Source organism: Petromyzon marinus, chromosome 49 (assembly GCF_048934315.1).
Source record: "Petromyzon marinus isolate PM22_M1 ecotype Great Lakes invasive population chromosome 49, UKy_Petmar_22M1.pri1.0, whole genome shotgun sequence".
NCBI classification, from domain to species: domain Eukaryota; kingdom Metazoa; phylum Chordata; class Hyperoartia; order Petromyzontiformes; family Petromyzontidae; genus Petromyzon; species Petromyzon marinus.
This window is the reverse complement of record NC_133715.1, coordinates 3,491,830-3,510,465: the sequence shown is the minus strand read 5'-3', so window position 1 is coordinate 3,510,465 and position 18,636 is coordinate 3,491,830. Positions and strand designations below refer to the sequence as shown.

Genomic DNA, 18,636 nt, shown 5'->3' with positions numbered 1-18,636 from the left:
TTAACTAGACCCAACAGGGTAACCACATAACACACAACGATAGTTAACTAGACCCCTACAGGGTAACTACATAACACACGATAGTTAACTAGACCCCAACAGGGTAACTACATAACACACACGATAGTTAACTAGACCCCAACAGGGTAACTACATAACACACAACGATAGTTAACTAGACCCCAACAGGGTAACTACATAGCGCACCATGAAAGTTAACTAGACCCCAACAGGGTAACTACATAGCGCCCCAGGACAGTTAACTAGACCCCAACAGGGTAACTACATAGCGCCCCAGGACAGTTAACTAGACCCCAACAGGGTAACTACATAGCGCCCCAGGACAGTTAACTAGACCCCAACAGGGTAACTACATAGCGCCCCAGGACAGTTAACTAGACCCCAACAGGGTAACTACATAACACACAACGATAGTTAACTAGACCCCAACAGGGTAACTACATAGCGCACCATGAAAGTTAACTAGACCCCAACAGGGTAACTACATAGCGCCCCAGGACAGTTAACTAGACCCCAACAGGGTAACTACATAGCGCCCCAGGACAGTTAACTAGACCCCAACAGGGTAACTACATAGCGCCCCAGGACAGTTAACTAGACCCCAACAGGATAACTACATAGCGCCCCAGGACAGTTAACTAGACCCCAACAGGGTAACTACATAGCGCCCCAGGACAGTTAACTAGACCCCAACAAGGTAACTACATAACCGGGTCAGGCCAGTAACGTACTGCCTGACCCACGATGCCGAACGTGACGCCCGAAGACCGAAGATCGAGGAGACGTAGCCCGGTGGGTCGATTCCAGAAGACAGCCGCGATCGCTCTCGGGACCGCCCTTTTATGCTCCCGAGCGTGGCCTCGCTCCGCCTTCGGCCACGCCCCCTTCTGGCTCTTGCCAGAAGGTTCTCCACCAAGCATCACGTGTCCCTCGAGCCCTCTTTTGGTGCCCCCGCGTTACCCTGTCCCGGTCACGTGCCCTCTCGGGTTCACCCAGACTGTAACGTCCTTACTTTCCATTTCCCTTTCACCAGAACTATGCCCCCAAGGGCCCGCTTGCATGCGACACCCACTCTGGTGCCAGAGAGAGATTCAAGATGCACAGTTCCACTCTTGTGACAGTAGCTGGCGCTAAACACCACAGTGACTCCATTTACGTCACTACACATACATTCTTAACATTTAGATTTAAACAAATCTTCTAGATAATGTATTAATATGGAGAGCCACCTTTTGGAAGATGGCTATGAACACGCAGCATTAACATGGGGGACACGAATGTCATCACAGGCATCAACTCGACTGGATAGCAAAGCCTACGTCCTTACCAACGGAAGTGTTTGAGTTTACGGTTACGTGGATGGTCCCGGCAATTTTTTTTTACGTTAGATCCTCAAGTGCATGAGCACAGCGGCAGTAGCAGCAGCAACAAAAACTAAAACCATCAATATTGCGTAGAACGAGTTACAGGGGTCCTTAAGGAACGTTGCACAACAAACGAGGTCTTTAACGTCGCATCGTAACAAAAAAATTCAAACAATGTCGTGCCGGAAAAGGTTAGGTACAGATGCAAGAAAGCTGTGTTTTCGTTTATTAGGGACATAAAGAGGGAGAGTGGATGAAGGGAACCGAGCTCTAGGGAGGGTATGCAATGTAACTGTTTCCAGCCCAATATCTCAGTGCAGAGAAATTACCTGCAACGTTCTCAGTTGGAACCACACAGAGCAAGCGTTACCCCCTGTGACAGAAATTTGTCCGGGCCCTCCGAGCGTGACTGCGGAGCATGAGACTTGGTGAGGCTTTCCTGAGTAAACAATATGTACATAATAATAATAATATGCCCCTTGCAGGGTGTAACTGTCTTTCCAGGACTCTTAAAGATTACAGTATCGATTTCCTGGCCTTACAGAACCAACCATTGAGCATGTGTACGTATGTTGAACTTCTTTCGCACCGTATGTAGCCAACCGTGCTCATCGGAGGTGATATAGTGAGCCACTGTGAACCATGAACATGCAACCGAGGCATTGGAGCAATGCCACCACACACATCAGCTGAAGACGTTTTCTGGCTATAAACTCATCTGGGCATGAATATCAGCCTCATTGGTTGCTTATTCATCCAGCCGTTTGCAAAAGGAGAGAGAGAGAGAAAAAAAAATACAATCTCATAATGATATAATGCGTGGCAAACAGCTGTGGGAAATGTAAAAAAAATAATTACGGTAACTGGGTTACCGAGGTATTCAAAGCTGCCTTGCAATAAGGATACCGAATCTCCGTGGGGACCCATGAAAGGAAGATGATTGCGGCATCCACACAGCCTCTACTCCCTCCTTGGATTGATCGAATAAACCCAGCATTCAACTATCGCTCGTTTCCCAAACTGACGTTTCGCTCGTGCCATATACGAAAGAAGGGAGACACGATCCAAAAAAGAAAGTTCGTTTTTTATTGTTTTTTATTGTTTTATATATATTTTATTGTTTCCCTTCAACGTGACTTTACCGAAAGAGCTAATAATATGAATATTCGTTTTAACACTTAGCCTTTCGCGACCGATTGTACGAATCATTAACTGATTTTTTTTGTTTTGAGTTGGATTGCATAAGTAATTGCATGCCTTAAACCCCACCCCTAAGGGGCCGTCCATAAATGACGTCACGCACCTGGGGGGGGGGTGGGGGGTGTCAGACATTTGTGACGATGTCTGAAGAGGTGGGGGGGGGGGGGTGAGAAATGTGACGTCACATCAAAATGCTCAACTTTAAATATAGACAACACGTTCTACTTAATTAAATAGACTTTTTAATAATTGTTTTCTCCTACAACATCAGAGTGCAGCGCCACATTAAATACGCACTATAATGACAATAGTTTAAAGCGATTTGAAGTGAAGCATATTTTATTTTCAAAATGGAAATATGGTTTTGGGGGGGGGCAGAGCTTTGTGACGTCATATTTGAGGGTGGGGGGTCTGACTTTTTGTGACTCCGTGTGACGAGGAGGGGGGGCTCAAATAATCGTCCAAAATCGCGTGACGTCATTTATGGACGGCCCCTTATCGCAATTCATAATTTCTGGCAACGATGCTGGTTGTAACTACCAGCGAGGCATTGTACACAATTGTTAAATGTGTGTGGATTGCTCTGCAACATGACACATTGGGGAGTGCTGACGCAGTAACAACATGGCCACGTTTGTTCAAGTAACAAACTTCATTAATTGGGCTGTGTCGGCTGGTGGAGGGTGCATGACACATGTTTTACTTACCGCAATCTGTCTAAAAAAAACTGTTATGAATGAGGATAGAGTCCTGTAGAGTGCATCGTACAATAGGTGTGTTTACGATGTTGGTAGATTGTATTATGGAAGCGATACACGTACAGTCTGTTCTCCTCTAACGCCGCGTTTTCATAATGCGAATTGGTTTATAACGCGATGGAAAGTTACAGTAAAACCTTGGATTGCGAGTAACTTGGTCCGCGAGTGTTTTGCAAGACGAGCAAAATGTTTAAATAAATATTAATTTCATAAACGAGCGAGGGTCTTGCAATACGAGCAGCACGTATATACGCTTTGTACTGCCGAGCGTCACGTGATCACAACTGATATACTACGAGTGATTTGATATACGAGTGCTTTGGATTACAAACACGTTTCCGGAACGAATTATGCTCGCAATCCAAGCTTTTACTGTATTAGTGAATACATTTTTGACAACACGGATGTGAATTGGATATATATCGCGCGAGTAGGAGTAAGCGGTTGTACGGCTGCCTCGGCGTAGCATCACGCAAGGCAGCGGGATACTGCTGGATGCTGCTTCGAGATGCTACTCACGCGCCTCAAGTCTTTGTTCAGCCTGCGTACGCATCGCACGTGTTATCGCGGGCTCTGCCTTACCTTACATTATATATTCTTAATTATCACGCGATGTTCCCATAATGCGGTGTTCTTCAGGAATGCAACTACTGCGTTAAAGGAGAATAAACTGCATTTTGATTGTTTCTCATCTGAAACACACTGAGATAGATCCCATTACCACTTGGGCGATGGGGGTAGTGTTTTATAGGCTCATTGCTGCGTGCACAAACGGCTGCTTATTATGGATTGACGCAATCGCCATCGTCAACACAGAAAAATCTATTTTGTAACGGTGGCCCATGCGTCGCGAATGGAAAACACCAGCAACATAAGAGCCCGTGTTGACAGAAGACTGACATTTAATGGAGGCTCACTTTCCATTGGCAGTGTGAACTGCAGCTATCTTAGATGTGTGTGGCAGTGGGGAGCGGTAAGAACCCTGGTTTCAACTGCTGGCAGTCGATATAACAGATAGGTCAAATAGCTGCCTACGACAGGTCCCACCTCCGATGAGCACAGTTGGTTTCGTACGGTGCAAAATAAATTCAACATGCATGTACGTGCGTACGTGCATGCAGTGGACTGACAATGGCCGCACAAAAGTGCGCGTTTAAACGCTGTGTCTATAAACGTATGTGTAGGGTTTGATGGGTGGACTGTGGTGGGCGTATAAGTTTCCTGGAATCAAAGTAACATCCGTGGCATTTGGTATTCGAGGTGATGTGTGTGCCCCACTGTGCTCGCAGCATATTTGTGGGGGCGTTGTGCGCTTTCCTGAGGAAACGCTAGCGTCACCTTTGCCGACCCCTGTGCGGTTAGTCGGCAGGCGTGGTTACGACACCACTCGATCTACTCCTGTTGACCACACGTCGCACGAGTTCGCGCGTACGGATGTGCGCACCGCGTGGGGTTTATGTTTTCTCCCCGGTATTCCGGGCGCAACCCAGTCGCTGTGATTTGATTTAATGCGAAAGAAGTTCAACATACATACATACATGGTGTCGTAGTCGTTTTAAAACCCTGATGTGAACGTTACAGTAAGAGAACGTGGTAATTTATTTTCAAAACGCGGGCTTCCGAAACCAAATTGGTCCACGATTGATATTTGAGTCCGATTTCGCGTGTAAAATGCGTGTGTGGGCGCACATTGATGACATCACGCTACCTATTTAAGCCCCGCGACTGGAGGACATTGTCAGTATTCTGACAGCTGCCTGACGATGCTGGCTGTCACTGCCAGGAAAAGGTCTGCACCACAATTGTTAAACGTTGTCGATGGGTCTCCTACACAACAAACCCGTGGTGCTGAAGCAGTAATAAACTGACACGTGTGTTCACGTGACATTTTTTTATTCATTGGCTGTGTCGGTTCGAGGATCTGACCCAAAAATCTATTATGAATCATGGTAATTTATCGATTTTGAAAGCTCAGCGTTCCGTTTGCCCGTCAACTAAATTATAAGAGCCTTTCAGAAGGCCTGAATTAAAAAGTTATAGAAAGTGGACCCCCCTACATACAATAGTCAACAGTATCTGTAGGCATATATGGCTACACACCCTGCATTCAATAGTCAGTAATATCTACTGTCTACTGACTATATGCCTACACACCCTACATGCAATAGTCAGCAATATCTACTATCTACTGACTGTATGCTTACATGCCCTACATACAATAGTAAATAGTATATGTAGGCATATATGACTATATACATGCCTACACACCTTACATACAATCTACTGACTGTATGCTTACATGCCCTACATACAATAGTAAATAGTATATGTAGGCATATATGACTATATACATGCCTACACACCTTACATACAATAGTCAGTAGTATCTACTATCTTCTGACTATATGCCTACACACCTTAAATACACTAGTCAGTAGTATCTACTATCTTCTGACTATATATGCCTACACACCCTACATACACTAGTCAGTAGTATCTACTATCTTCTGACTATATGCCTACACACCTTACATACAATAGTCAGTAGTATCAACTATCTTCTGACTATATGCCTACACACCTTACATACAAGTCAGTAGTATCTACTATCTTCTGACTATATGCCTACACACCTTACATACACTAGTCAGTAGTATCTACTATCTTCTGACTATATGCCTACACACCTTACATACACTAGTCAGTAGTATCTACTATCTTCTGACTATATACATCCCTACACACCTTACATACACTAGTCAGTAGTATCTACTATCTTCTGACTATATATATGCCTACACACCTTACATACAATAGTCAGTAGTATCTACTATCTTCTGACTATATGCCTACACACCTTACATACAATAGTCAGTAGTATCTACTATCTTCTGACTATATACATACCTACACACCTTATATACACTAGTCAGTAGTATCTACTATCTTCTGACTATATGCCTACACACCTTACATACAATAGTCAGTAGTATCTACTATATACTGACTATATGCCTACACACCTTACATACACTAGTCAGTAGTATCTACTATCTTCTGACTATATGCCTACACACCTTACATACACTAGTCAGTAGTATCTACTATCTACTGACTATATATATGCCTACACACCTTACATACACTAGTCAGTAGTATCTACTATATACTGACTATATATGCCTACACACCCCACATACACTAGTCAGTAGTATCTGCACACATGGGGTGGGGAGAGGACATCAGTGGGGGCGACGGGCGAGGTGCGTAGCGCCGAGAAGCCCTCCACGGGAGCTAGAATAAGGCGGCCGTAGGCCTCTGAAATTATAGTTTGTTTAAATGAGAGAAGCATTGCTGTATCACAAGGTGTACTTTGTAGGAGAACACTGTATCGGATGGTTTTATGAAGTCCTCTTTCAGTCAATCAGTGTACCGGAGGAAATCGGAGTGTCTGGGGAAAAAAAAACTCACAAACAAGGGACGTCACTCAAAGTTTGTGAAGATGGATCATGAAACTTGTTGTTTGTACTCCCTCCTAAAAGTACCACCCTGGTGGGTGTCTTTGGCACATCGATACAGAACTCACATTCTCATCTGATGCATAATTTCCCCTGGCCTACTACGCTCTGGATTAAGCTGATGAATTACCACTCTCTCTTAAAAAAAAAAAAACATATGAATGCACGTGGCAAGGAGTCACAATGTCCGAGTAATCATGAAACATTGGAACAACATTGGGCCAACATAGTTCCAACGGTCCCAGCCACATGCCAACCAACCACTGACCCAGCGGCGCATGTTTACCGGGGCGTCCTTGCGTTCATTCGTTCTAAAGTCTGACGCACCTACCTGTGGGAATGTTGTCACAGGAAGCCACCGGAACTGCAGAACCTGGCCCCAGGCACGCACCCTCCATTCCTGACGTTCAACGGCGAAGTGAAGACCGACGTCAACAAGATTGAGGAGTTCCTGGAGGAGCAGCTCTCACCCCCAAAGTACAGCTTTGTCGCGGCTTTGCACATGCTGTGCCCCAGCATGATATTGTGTATACAACACAATGCACATTCTATATCGTACATTGCATTATAGTGTCTTCCAACACGGTGTATGGTGCTTTGTGTTGCACTGTACTGTACATTGCAATGTATTAAGATACAATTTTACAGTGGTCCCTCGGTTAACGATATTAATTGATTCCAGTAAAATCATCGTTAATTGAAATTACTGTTAATCGAATATAGGAAATCCGTGTTAAATGCTTAATGTGTTCCAAAACGATCGGAAGTTGACCTTTTTCACCCTAAAACAGTTATATTTAAACACGCTACTTTAACAAATGTTACAAGAACATATTAAATCATTAATATTGATAGAAACATAGATAAATAATGAATCAATTGATAACACAATTGCGCAGCACTTTGTCAACACAGGTTACAAATACAATGCACATTGTACAGGGTGGTTCAGATGTTTTGTGACCCCCTCCCCTTTAATTCTGTAAAACGTAATACTTATGAAAGTATAAAATAAGGTTTATTTAAGACAGAAATAAACATATTCTTAGCTCTTTCGGTAAAGTCACGTTGAAGGGAAACAATAAAATAATAAAATGTATATAAAACAATAACAAAAATTCTCACGACGTTTCGACCATAACATAAACGGTCGTCATCAGGTGTGTCGGTTTGCATTAATTAATGTATTTGTGAACGGTTATTTATTTATTTAAAAAACCGTCAGCGCCATGCGCAGAGATTTGGCAGTTTATTTAGAAGGACATAGATGGACTAGTCCATCTAAATAAACTGCCAAATCTCTGCGCGTGGCGCTGACGTTTTTTATAAATAAATAAATACACCGTTTACAAATAAATTAATGCAAACCGACACACCTGATGACGACCGTTTGTGTTATGGTCGAAACGTCGTGAGAATTTTTGTTATTGTTTTATATACATTTTATTATTTTATTGTTTCCCTTCAACGTGACTTTACCGAAAGAGCTAAGAATATGAATCACTGCAGTCATGAAAGCTTTAAATCAAGAAATGAACATGCAAAGGGAAAACATTTTAGGAGTCAATTAATTGGTGGGGGGGGGGGGGGTCACAAGACATCTGGACCACCCTTTACATTACATTGTGTTTCATCGCAAGACCCAAAGAGTGTGGATTCCTGCAGTCACGAAAGCTTCAAATCGAGAATATAATGTATATTGTAGCACAATACAATATTACAACACAACATTGTAATGATTCGATACAATACAATGCGGATTCACAGAGCGTCTAAATGCCACCGCGTCTCAAGGCACTGCGCAGAAACGTGAAGCATCCATCGCTGTGTGCAGTGCAGAGTGCGACATTGCCGAGTTATGCCACGGTATCATCGGGCGCCCTTTTAATGCCGGTAATTGTACCAGTTCGCTCATGCCATTATCGTTGAAGGGGCACTGCATCACCGATGTCTGCTCGTTGTCTCTCTCTCTCTCTCTGCGCGGTGCATTGCTACTCTTGCAGTTACGTGCGGCTGGCGGCCAGGCATCGGGAGTCGAACCTGGCGGGAAACGATGTCTTTGCCAAGTTCTCGGCCTACATCAAAAACGCCAAGAAGGAGGCCAATGACAGTACGTAACGGAGCATCTAAATCCGCAGATGAGTGAACGCCTGTGCGTGCATTGGCGCCGCAACTCTCACGAACCTCAGCGCACCCATCAAACAACGCTGGCTAAATATTATTATACTACATGTAGTTTTGGTGATCTGTGCCTAACGCCTGACACTCCGTACGCTGTGTGTAACGCTGAGTAGGCTGCGTGGATTTAAATGTTTTTTTTTTCATGAAGGGCTTATTATTAAAATTGTAACTAATCATTAGTTTGTTACAAGGACAAAGTTTATACCAATGACAGCAAGTACACAGCATTACATCAGAGGTCGGGGGGTGGCGGCACCTATATGACCTGCAACATCACTTCATAGAGGCCACGGTCATACGAGGCCAAACGCTTCAATTGCAGTGACATTAATCTGTCACTGCAATTAGCATCTTAGTCGCACTAATCAGTTACTAGAGGGGCGTATTTTTGTTTTGCCCGGTAACACTGTGTCTAAGTTTAGGCCGCTCAATCACTTATATCACCACAAGGGCATCTTGGAGTGATACAAGTGACTGAAGTGTGTGTGTGTGTTAATGTGTGGCTGCTCGCCAAAGGTATTTGACATTCCTATTGGATCCGCAGCAATAAGGAAATGATTCACCACGCCACTAACAAACGACTAGAGAGTGAGTATCGGCAAGCGACCTTGCAAGTTCAGCTACTTGCTCGTGGGAAGTTTTGTGTGTGTGTGCCTGGTGGGCCTGTGCATTCTGAGGGCTGGCGGGCCGGTCTGTGTGGGGAAATTGCAAATGTGATCAGAATAAAATATAGTTTTTATTTAAAATGTTATTACGTCTAATATGTGTCTGCTTCACTGCTGATTTACGCTCTCAGCTGCCATTCAGGCCCCATGTTCAGCAGCCCGAAAGATCACTTCCTCACCGGCCCCATTTGGTTCTTGGACTCAGCCCCAAATGGGCCTAATGAGATCGCACGTCAATTTGGGCCCTGCTGTGTTTACAAAATGCCAGGGGACAATTTTTTGTCCCAGTCCGTCACTGGTGTGGGGTAAAATTAGCCTGCTGTTGATAGTTTAGTAAAGCCTCTCGAAGGCCAGGTTAAACGAGGGGGGAGGATCTTTCCGGTGATAGGAGTGTTCCAGCATCCTACAAATACTTTGTAGACAGTAAATTAATACGCTTAAATACATTCACTTTAATTAACATTTAGTGCTCAATAAATAATAACCAAATGTTGAATTAAAGCTTTCGTGACTGCAGGAATCCATACTCTTTGGGTCTTTCGGTAAAGCCACGTAGATAGAAAAAATACAAAATAAAATAAATCACGACGTTGCGATCGCGAAACAAACAATCGTCCTCAAGTGAAAAATACAGCAGGCGGACTGCTGAGGCAGGAAGAAATATAATGTCTTCCTGCCTCAGCAGTCCGCCTGCTGTATTTTTGTTGCGATCAAAACGTCATGATTTTGTATAATTTTATAATTTTTCTATCTACGTTACTTTACCGAAAGACCCAAAGAGTAATAACCAAATGCTAATAACTTTGTCAAATATGTATATATACAAAATGAATAACTGTGCAAACATCACTCAAGTTTAATCTGAGTAATTTTTTTAAATTATTAGTGTCAACTAGAGGGAAAAGTTTGAGGTTCCAGGTAAAAAGTAAAGTCGTATTTTTTTGGACTAATTAATATCTTCATATATTTATACAATTATTGCCCATTAATAAGAGAGTGCAAGGTCATCACAAGGAAACCATTCTGTAAACCGATGCAAACTGTGAAGCGATGGCCAATGGATGCCTCATGGCCACAGAAATCCGCATCCTCCGATCCACAGCATAATTAGGGCAAGTTCAGCGTTCCGCTGCCATTTTTTCCGACTTTTCATCTATTTTCAGGGAGCCTTTACTTCTGACTTTCGCCGAGTCCGGCTTGCAGGGGTTTTAACCGCAGCGTCCGCCGCAATCTCCGTGTCTGCCGGCAGATCTCGAGAAGGCTCTGCTCAAGGCCTTCAAGAAGCTGGACGACTACCTGCTGTCGCCCCTTCCAGAAGAGATCGATGACTGCAGCATGGGGGATGACGGAATCTCCCCGCGCAAGTTCCTGGACGGCGATGAACTGACCCTCGCCGACTGCAACCTCCTGCCCAAGCTACACATTGTGAAGGTGACAGTCCCAGTTGTCACATTGTGAAGGTGGCAGTGTCAGTCACTTTGTGAAGGTGGCAGTGTCAGTCACTTTGTGAAGGTGGCAGTGTCAGTCACATTGTGAAGGTGGCAGTGTCAGTCACATTGTGAAGGTGGCATTGTCAGTCACATTGTGAAGGTGACAGTGTCAGTCACTTTGTGAAGGTGTCAGTGTCAGTCACTTTGTGACGGTGGCAGTGTCAGTCACATTGTGAAGGTGGCAGTGTCAGTCACTTTGTGAAGGTGGCAGTGTCAGTCACATTGTGAAGGTGGCAGTGGCACTCACTTTGTGAAGGTGACTGTCCCAGTCACTTTGTGAAGGTGGTAGTGTCAGTCACATTGTGAAGGTGGCAGTGTCAGTCACTTTGTGAAGGTGACAGTGTCAGTCACTTTGTGACGGTGGCAGTGTCAGTCACTTTGTGAAGGTGGCAGTGTCAGTCACTTTGTGAAGGTGACAGTGTCAGTCACTTTGTGAAGGTGACAGTGTCAGTCACATTGTGAAGGTGTCAGTGTCAGTCACTTTGTGAAGGTGGCAGTGTCAGTCACTTTGTGACGGTGGCAGTGTCAGTCACATTGTGAAGGTGGCAGTGTCAGTCACTTTGTGAAGGTGACAGTGTCAGTCACTTTGTGAAGGTGACAGTGTCAGTCACATTGTGAAGGTGTCAGTGTCAGTCACTTTGTGAAGGTGGCAGTGTCAGTCACTTTGTGAAGGTGACAGTGTCAGTCACTTTGTGAAGGTGGCATTGTCAGTCACTTTGTGAAGGTGGCAGTGTCAGTCACTTTGTGAAGGTGACAGTCCCAGTCACTTTGTGAAGGTGGCAGTGTCAGTCACATTGTGAAGGTGGCAGTGGCACTCACTTTGTGAAGGTGACTGTCCCAGTCACTTTGTGAAGGTGGTAGTGTCAGTCACATTGTGAAGGTGGCAGTGTCAGTCACTTTGTGAAGGTGACAGTGTCAGTCACTTTGTGACGGTGGCAGTGTCAGTCACTTTGTGAAGGTGGCAGTGTCAGTCACTTTGTGAAGGTGACAGTGTCAGTCACTTTGTGAAGGTGACAGTGTCAGTCACATTGTGAAGGTGTCAGTGTCAGTCACTTTGTGAAGGTGGCAGTGTCAGTCACTTTGTGACGGTGGCAGTGTCAGTCACATTGTGAAGGTGGCAGTGTCAGTCACTTTGTGAAGGTGGCAGTGTCAGTCACTTTGTGATGGTGACAGTGTCAGTCACTTTGTGAAGGTGGCAGTGTCAGTCACTTTGTGAAGGTGGTAGTGTCAGTCACATTGTGAAGGTGGCAGTGTCAGTTGTCACATTGTGAAGGTGGCAGTGTCAGTCACATTGTGAAGGTGACAGTGTCAGTCACTTTGTGAAGGTGGCAGTGTCAGTCACATTGTGAAGGTGACAGTGTCAGTCACTTTGTGAAGGTGACAGTGTCAGTCACTTTGTGAAGGTGGCAGTGTCAGTCACTTTGTGAAGGTGACAGTGTCAGTCACTTTGTGAAGGTGGCAGTGTCAGTCACTTTGTGAAGGTGACAGTGTCAGTCACTTTGTGAAGGTGACAGTGTCAGTCACATTGTGAAGGTGGAAGTGTCAGTCACTTTGTGAAGGTGGCAGTTCCAGCCACTTTGTGAAGGTGACAGTGTCAGTCACTTTGTGAAGGTGGCAGTGTCAGTCACTTTGTGAAGGTGACAGTCTCAGTCACTTTGTGAAGGTGACAGTGTCAGTCACTTTGTGAAGGTGACAGTGTCAGTCACATTGTGAAGGTGGCAGTGTCAGTCACTTTGTGAAGGTGACAGTGTCAGTCACATTGTGAAGGTGACAGTCCCAGTCACTTTGTGAAGGTGGCAGTGTCAGTCACTTTGTGAAGGTGGCAGTGTCAGTCACTTTGTGAAGGTGACAGTCCCAGTCACTTTGTGAAGGTGGCAATCCCAGTCACAGCTTTCAACTTCCATCAGGCTGTCCTTTTTGTTTACATGAGAAACCTCACTAATTGGCTGTGTTGGGTGGTGGTGGTGGTGGTGGGTTAACGACATATTCATAATCACCTGATCTAACCCAAAAAAACTCATAACCCGTGTCGTGACACGAGTGCCAACTGCAATCTGAGCTTGGCCTCTTTGAAGTTATTCGTGACCATTAATGATAATACAGCTGCTCACCCCGAGATATAAATGCCCTGATACGTGTGGCATTGTCTTTGCACTGTTCGCCTTTTGGTGTTCTCTGGTCTGACACTGGTGAGACTAGGCCATAAAAAGGCTGTCTCTGGTGTAGGCCAATCGGTTTCAAAGACGATGTCATATATTATCATCAGAGCATGTTTTGTTTGCATGTTTTTGCCACAAGTACCGTGTGGTTAATGCAGGCTTGATTAATTGCAAAAGGTTTCTATTCGGTGTTTGACCACCTTAACACCTCCTGTTTATTGCCAAAAAAGGTAAAAAACAATATAATTTTTATACCAATCATGCATTGGCTCTCGTCCATCTGTCTCCCAGTCACATAGTCACTTTAATATGTTTTCTTGTTCGTGTTTTTGTTTTTTTGTTTGTTGTGGTTGCACCCGATTCAAGAGCCGAATGGCTCACAGGGCTATACCAAAATAAATAAACTGAAAACTGAAACTGTATTGTCTGCAACGTGAGGTTGTGATAATTCTCTTAAAAGGTACTCAAATGTAAATTAAATGTTCGTATGGAGTTGTGTGTTGCCATTCGGCACCTACCCTCAAGGAAAAGAGGACAAATTGATTAAAGGCTAGCCCAAAACTTTGCCGCTAAAAAAAAAAGCGATAATGGTTGAGCCTTCTTGGCGAGCGTGATGATGCCGCACGCACCACACACGTGCCACACACGTGCCACACACGTGCCACACACGTGCCACACACGTGCCACACACGCGCCACACACGCGCCACACACGCGCCACACACGCGCCACACACGCGCCACACACGTGCCACACACGCGCCACCCGCGGTGACATCGTCTTGCCTAGCTTTTGCCTCGGCTCACCGGCGACGTCGCACGTGGCATTTAAAATTCCCATTTAAATTACTTCCAATATTCGATGGCGTTCCCCGTACGTTTTCCTCCATGTTCTATCCTTGCGTAGGGTCACGTGGTCAGATGTCTGGGCAGCCACGAGAGGACTTCAGGAGAGGGTTTGTGCGGGTTGGCCATTCCCCTGTTGAAGTGGCGCAGACTAACGTGGTTTACTATCCCGCACGGTCCAAAGATCGCCTTGCATTGCCACTATCGCACCGCTGTGGCTTGCATCAACATTTTCCATTCATGATGGCGATGGGCGCGTCGGCCTGTTGATGTCCTGACGCGGGCGATGGTTCCGCTGGTGCCTATCGAGGAGGAATGTCGGAGCCAGGAGGTGCAAATGGCTTGTTTGCGGAGGGTGTTCATAACAGCAGAGACAAAAGCAAAACCTCGTTTTCTTTTGTGTCGCAGATCGTGGCGAAGAAATACCGGGACTTCGAGATCCCGGCCGAGATGACGGGCGTGTGGAAGTACCTGCGCGGCGCGTACGCACGTGACGAGTTCACCAACACGTGCCCCGCCGACCGCGAGATCGAGCTGGCCTACGCGGACGTGGCCAAGCGGATGAGCTGAGCCGCCCCCGCCGCCCGATCGAAAGGCCACCCGGCAGCCCTCCCGGGAGCCCACACGTAGCTCCTGGCAGCCGCACGTCGCACGCCCATCCACCATCTCGTTTCCCCCAGTGCCCCTCCACGCACGGCTGCAAGTGGGTGGAAGCTGTGCACCCCCCCCCCCCCCCCCACCAATCCCCCCCACCACCATCCACTCCTTGGGGGACGTGGTGCCCCAGTACGCGCGGTTCACCCGCCAGGGATGAATCTACCACCGGGGTGCGCTGGTGGGGACGGTGGCATGCGTGTGTTGTGTTGTGCGGGTTTCGGTAACATAGGGTGTGAATTCATATCTTTGCCAACTCTTTAATATGTACAGTATACATATATATGATGGGGGGGGGGGGCTTAAACTAACAACGCATTTGATCTAACTATAGTTCGCCCGATAAGTCAATCTGTTGACCCCTTCAAGGTCACCATCTCGTTGTTTTCCACACGCGCTCGCGGGCGACAGCAGTCCCCGTGGACCGTGCTGCTCGTTGCGCTCGGCGCTTTGCCACGGCTCTTTGCAACAGTCGTGGGGACGCGTGACGTGATGTTTCAGGCAAGGGGCAGCACTGACGGCAGTGCGGGGGGGGGGTGGGTCTCCGCACGGTCTGGTAGTCGCGGGGACGCGTATCATTCGCGCAAGTTGCCGTCAAGTCGAGTAGCGGCGGTGTGCCTGAACATTCGTCAAACGTGCAGACCTCGTCCGCCGACGCAATGATGCGTGATAGTTACATTCACCGATAATAATTCGTGATCACAACGTAGCGTCCTCTTGCAGACGGCCAACCCGCGACGCATGATTCACACGGCGGCGCCTCGTGCTCTCGTGCGTAGCTACCGTTACGAGGAATGGCCCACGCATGCCCCTTGCCTGCCCACTCGCTTCGCTGGCACGTTGCGTCCGCCCCGCAGCGGTGGCACCCGCGTCCACCGTGGTGGACTTCAGCCCGGACCCTGCCGGTGACTGGGTCCGACGAAGAACGTCCATGCGGGAGCTCCCCCCTTTCTGTCCCTAGACCCCCCCCCGCCCCCCACACTCTCAGCTGCTCATGCAGAACTCCGATCCGCTGACCTCGCTTCTCATTCTCTGCCGCCCCCAGTTCGCTCGGCCAAATTAACTCAAAACAATGTTTCTTCCCCCCACCCCCGCCGCACCTCCAAATAGCACAGTTGGCGTACGTATATGGCGCACAAGACGTTCAACATACGCACATTTAGCTGCAGGCATCGAATCCGCGCCATCCTGAAAGTGCAAGGTTCTCACGGGGGTACGATGAGTTTAGTTTGCCCTCTAAGGAGCGATGTTGCTGCTGTGTGCTTTTACCCAATTGTAACGCCGTGAGAGGTTGCGGTGCGGTGGTGGGGGGTGGGGGGTGGGGGGTGGGGGGTCACCAATAAGAGTGGGCAATGCATTTAAATCGCCTTTCCCCGCGTGGCGGTTCGCGCACACGCGTAGCGATATCGTGATGCCCCCACGCGCACGGTGGCCGATAGCGCGGAGTTCTTTGTGGTGGTGGTGGTGGGTCGAGTTTGGGGGGCGCTTGCAAGTCGATTGCCGTGGTGAGTCTTTGGTGTGTGCACACTGCCGTGCCGGCTTCCAAAGCTTTGCACCGAAGGCCTCTGCATTCGGCGCAGACAGAGAGAGGGAGAGGCGCGCTGACCCCCCCCCCCCCCCCCCCGAGAGCAGCCGATACTAAAATTCAACACCGATATTTATTTTTAAAAAAATGTATCCTTTAACTTTCCTGAAGATGAGCGTGCAAGCAATAGAAATATGTATTTCTTCTTAGCAGCAGCAGCAGCAGAGTTTAAATAAATAATATGTCCTTAATCTTGTTAATGTGCGGTTGTTCAATCGGCAACATTACACTATTGAAAGTGAACAAAATAATTGAAAATCAATTGGCATCAGCCGTGGAATGTTAAACAAAAAAAAATGGCTTGCGATTTACCACGACAGGTTTTTTTTTTGTTCATATTGCGAAAGTATTATAACGTTTTAAATACGTAAGTGTTTCTCATTGGCAATTGTATATATGCACCTGCGAACGCAACGCCCTGTTTCTCAGAGCGGGCGTGCGAGTAGGGGGTCGCATGCACGACCCCCATGTGCTGGCTTTACGCTCTCAATTCATCACTGGCTTGTTGCAATATCCACAAACGGTAGCGCTGGTAACAATCTACGCATGTGTACTATGTCTACTCTCTACACACACGCATGTAACTTTGGCATTACAATGCAAAGAGTGTGGCTCTGTTGTTTAGGACTATTTATTAATTAGCTTTTTGTTTTCCCTTTTGGTTTCTCTGCATGGTAAACTAGAAACAGTTCACCATTAGTCGGGCCCTTTATGCTCTTGCAGCACCAGTAAGATATCACGAGTTTGTTGTGCCGGCAACGTCACGTCTGTCTTTATGCTGAAAGTTTAAGAAGCGCATTACCTAATGCGTATGCTTAGATCCCGTATAGAACCCACCATTGAGTATTTTAGTTGGGATCCACTACTCGCTCGTGGGAAGTCGTGTGCATGTGTGCGTGCGTTGTGTGTGTGTGTGGTAACATTGTGGGGAGCGGTAGTTGGAGCGGTTAGCGCGCTGCGCTATGAACCTGGCGACCCGGGTTCGATTACCGCTCACGGCCAACACCAGTGACGATTATCTGAACCGGTCTTGGGCCTCCCCTAGGTCTACTTAGCCTCTAATGAGTACCTGGTGCGATGTGTAAGCATCGCTACTGGGGAGACAAAGGCGGTCGGGCTTGGTGCTGGCTACCCACCCCCTCGTGTGCCGTTCCGGCCTTCATAGGTGCTCGCTAACAGCACTTGCCCCAACAGTCAGTTAAGGCTATACGGGGGATCTTTGTCTTTGTTTAGGTCCTGTATGGACTCCACTCTTGAGTTATTTTAGTGCACAAAGGAATGTATCTCAGTTTGCTCTCCGAGTTTGATTTTTTTTATTTTAATTAAAGCGCAAATCGAGCTTTTGTACGTGGTTCATGAAAGCCGTCACTTCAGCATGTGTTTGCGTGTCAAGCGGGTGAGTCGTTTTCAGGATAGAAAAGTCGCTGGAATGCGCGGTTTTTATTTGAATTCGCGCGTTCGTTAATTTCTCAATCCGCTTGTCCCGGTGAGGGTCGCGGCGGCAGCGTGTGGAGTGGGACGATCCAGACCTTCCTTTCCCTGGCGACGGACTCCAGCACTACTACACTATACACTACTATACTATACACTACACCAGGGGTGGGAAAATTTTTGACTCGCGGGCCACAATGGGTTCTAGAATTTGAAAAAAAAACCTCGTCCATACATCTGTTCCTGGGACGGGCCAGGAACAGATGGATGGAGTGTTTGTGTGAACTAAATATATAAATGACGTGTAAAAATCATTACGTGAAAGGATTTGGCCTTTAACAGGTAGCAAAGCATTTATTTGCAAGGCAATTTAACAAATTGCACGAACATGAACGATACAAAAACATGCCGTAACTCCCGGTCAAAGTGCGCCATCTAATGGGGAAATGGGGGCATTACAGGAGAAAGGTAAAATTTTATTTAATAATAATAATATTTGGACAAGTTCGGCGGGCCGGATTAAAAAGCCCAAGGGGCCGTATACGGCCCGGGGGCCGTACTTTGCCCATGTCTGCACTACACTATACACTACACTACTATACACTACTATACTATACTATACACTTTTATACACTACTACACTATACACTATTATACACTACACTCTACACTACTATACACTACTATACACTACTATACCCTACACTATACACTACTATACACTACTATACACTACACTATACACTACTATACACTACACTATTAT

The 18,636-nt window shown here is 46.5% G+C and overlaps 1 protein-coding gene across 2 annotated transcripts in view; it reads left to right on the top strand.

The window, feature by feature from the left end:
• LOC116953033 (chloride intracellular channel protein 5-like) overlaps positions 1-17,782 on the top strand; it is a 79,856-nt gene extending 62,074 nt beyond the window's left edge. For both annotated transcript variants that reach the window (XM_032972857.2, XM_032972858.2), the window contains exons 3-6: positions 7,213-7,338; positions 8,865-8,971; positions 10,957-11,138; positions 14,609-17,782. In XM_032972857.2, coding sequence (XP_032828748.2) covers positions 7,213-7,338; positions 8,865-8,971; positions 10,957-11,138; positions 14,609-14,770 — 577 coding nt within the window. In that variant the 3' untranslated portion in view covers positions 14,771-17,782. The remainder of the gene's footprint in view (positions 1-7,212; positions 7,339-8,864; positions 8,972-10,956; positions 11,139-14,608) is intronic.
• The last annotated feature ends 854 nt before the right edge of the window (positions 17,783-18,636 follow it).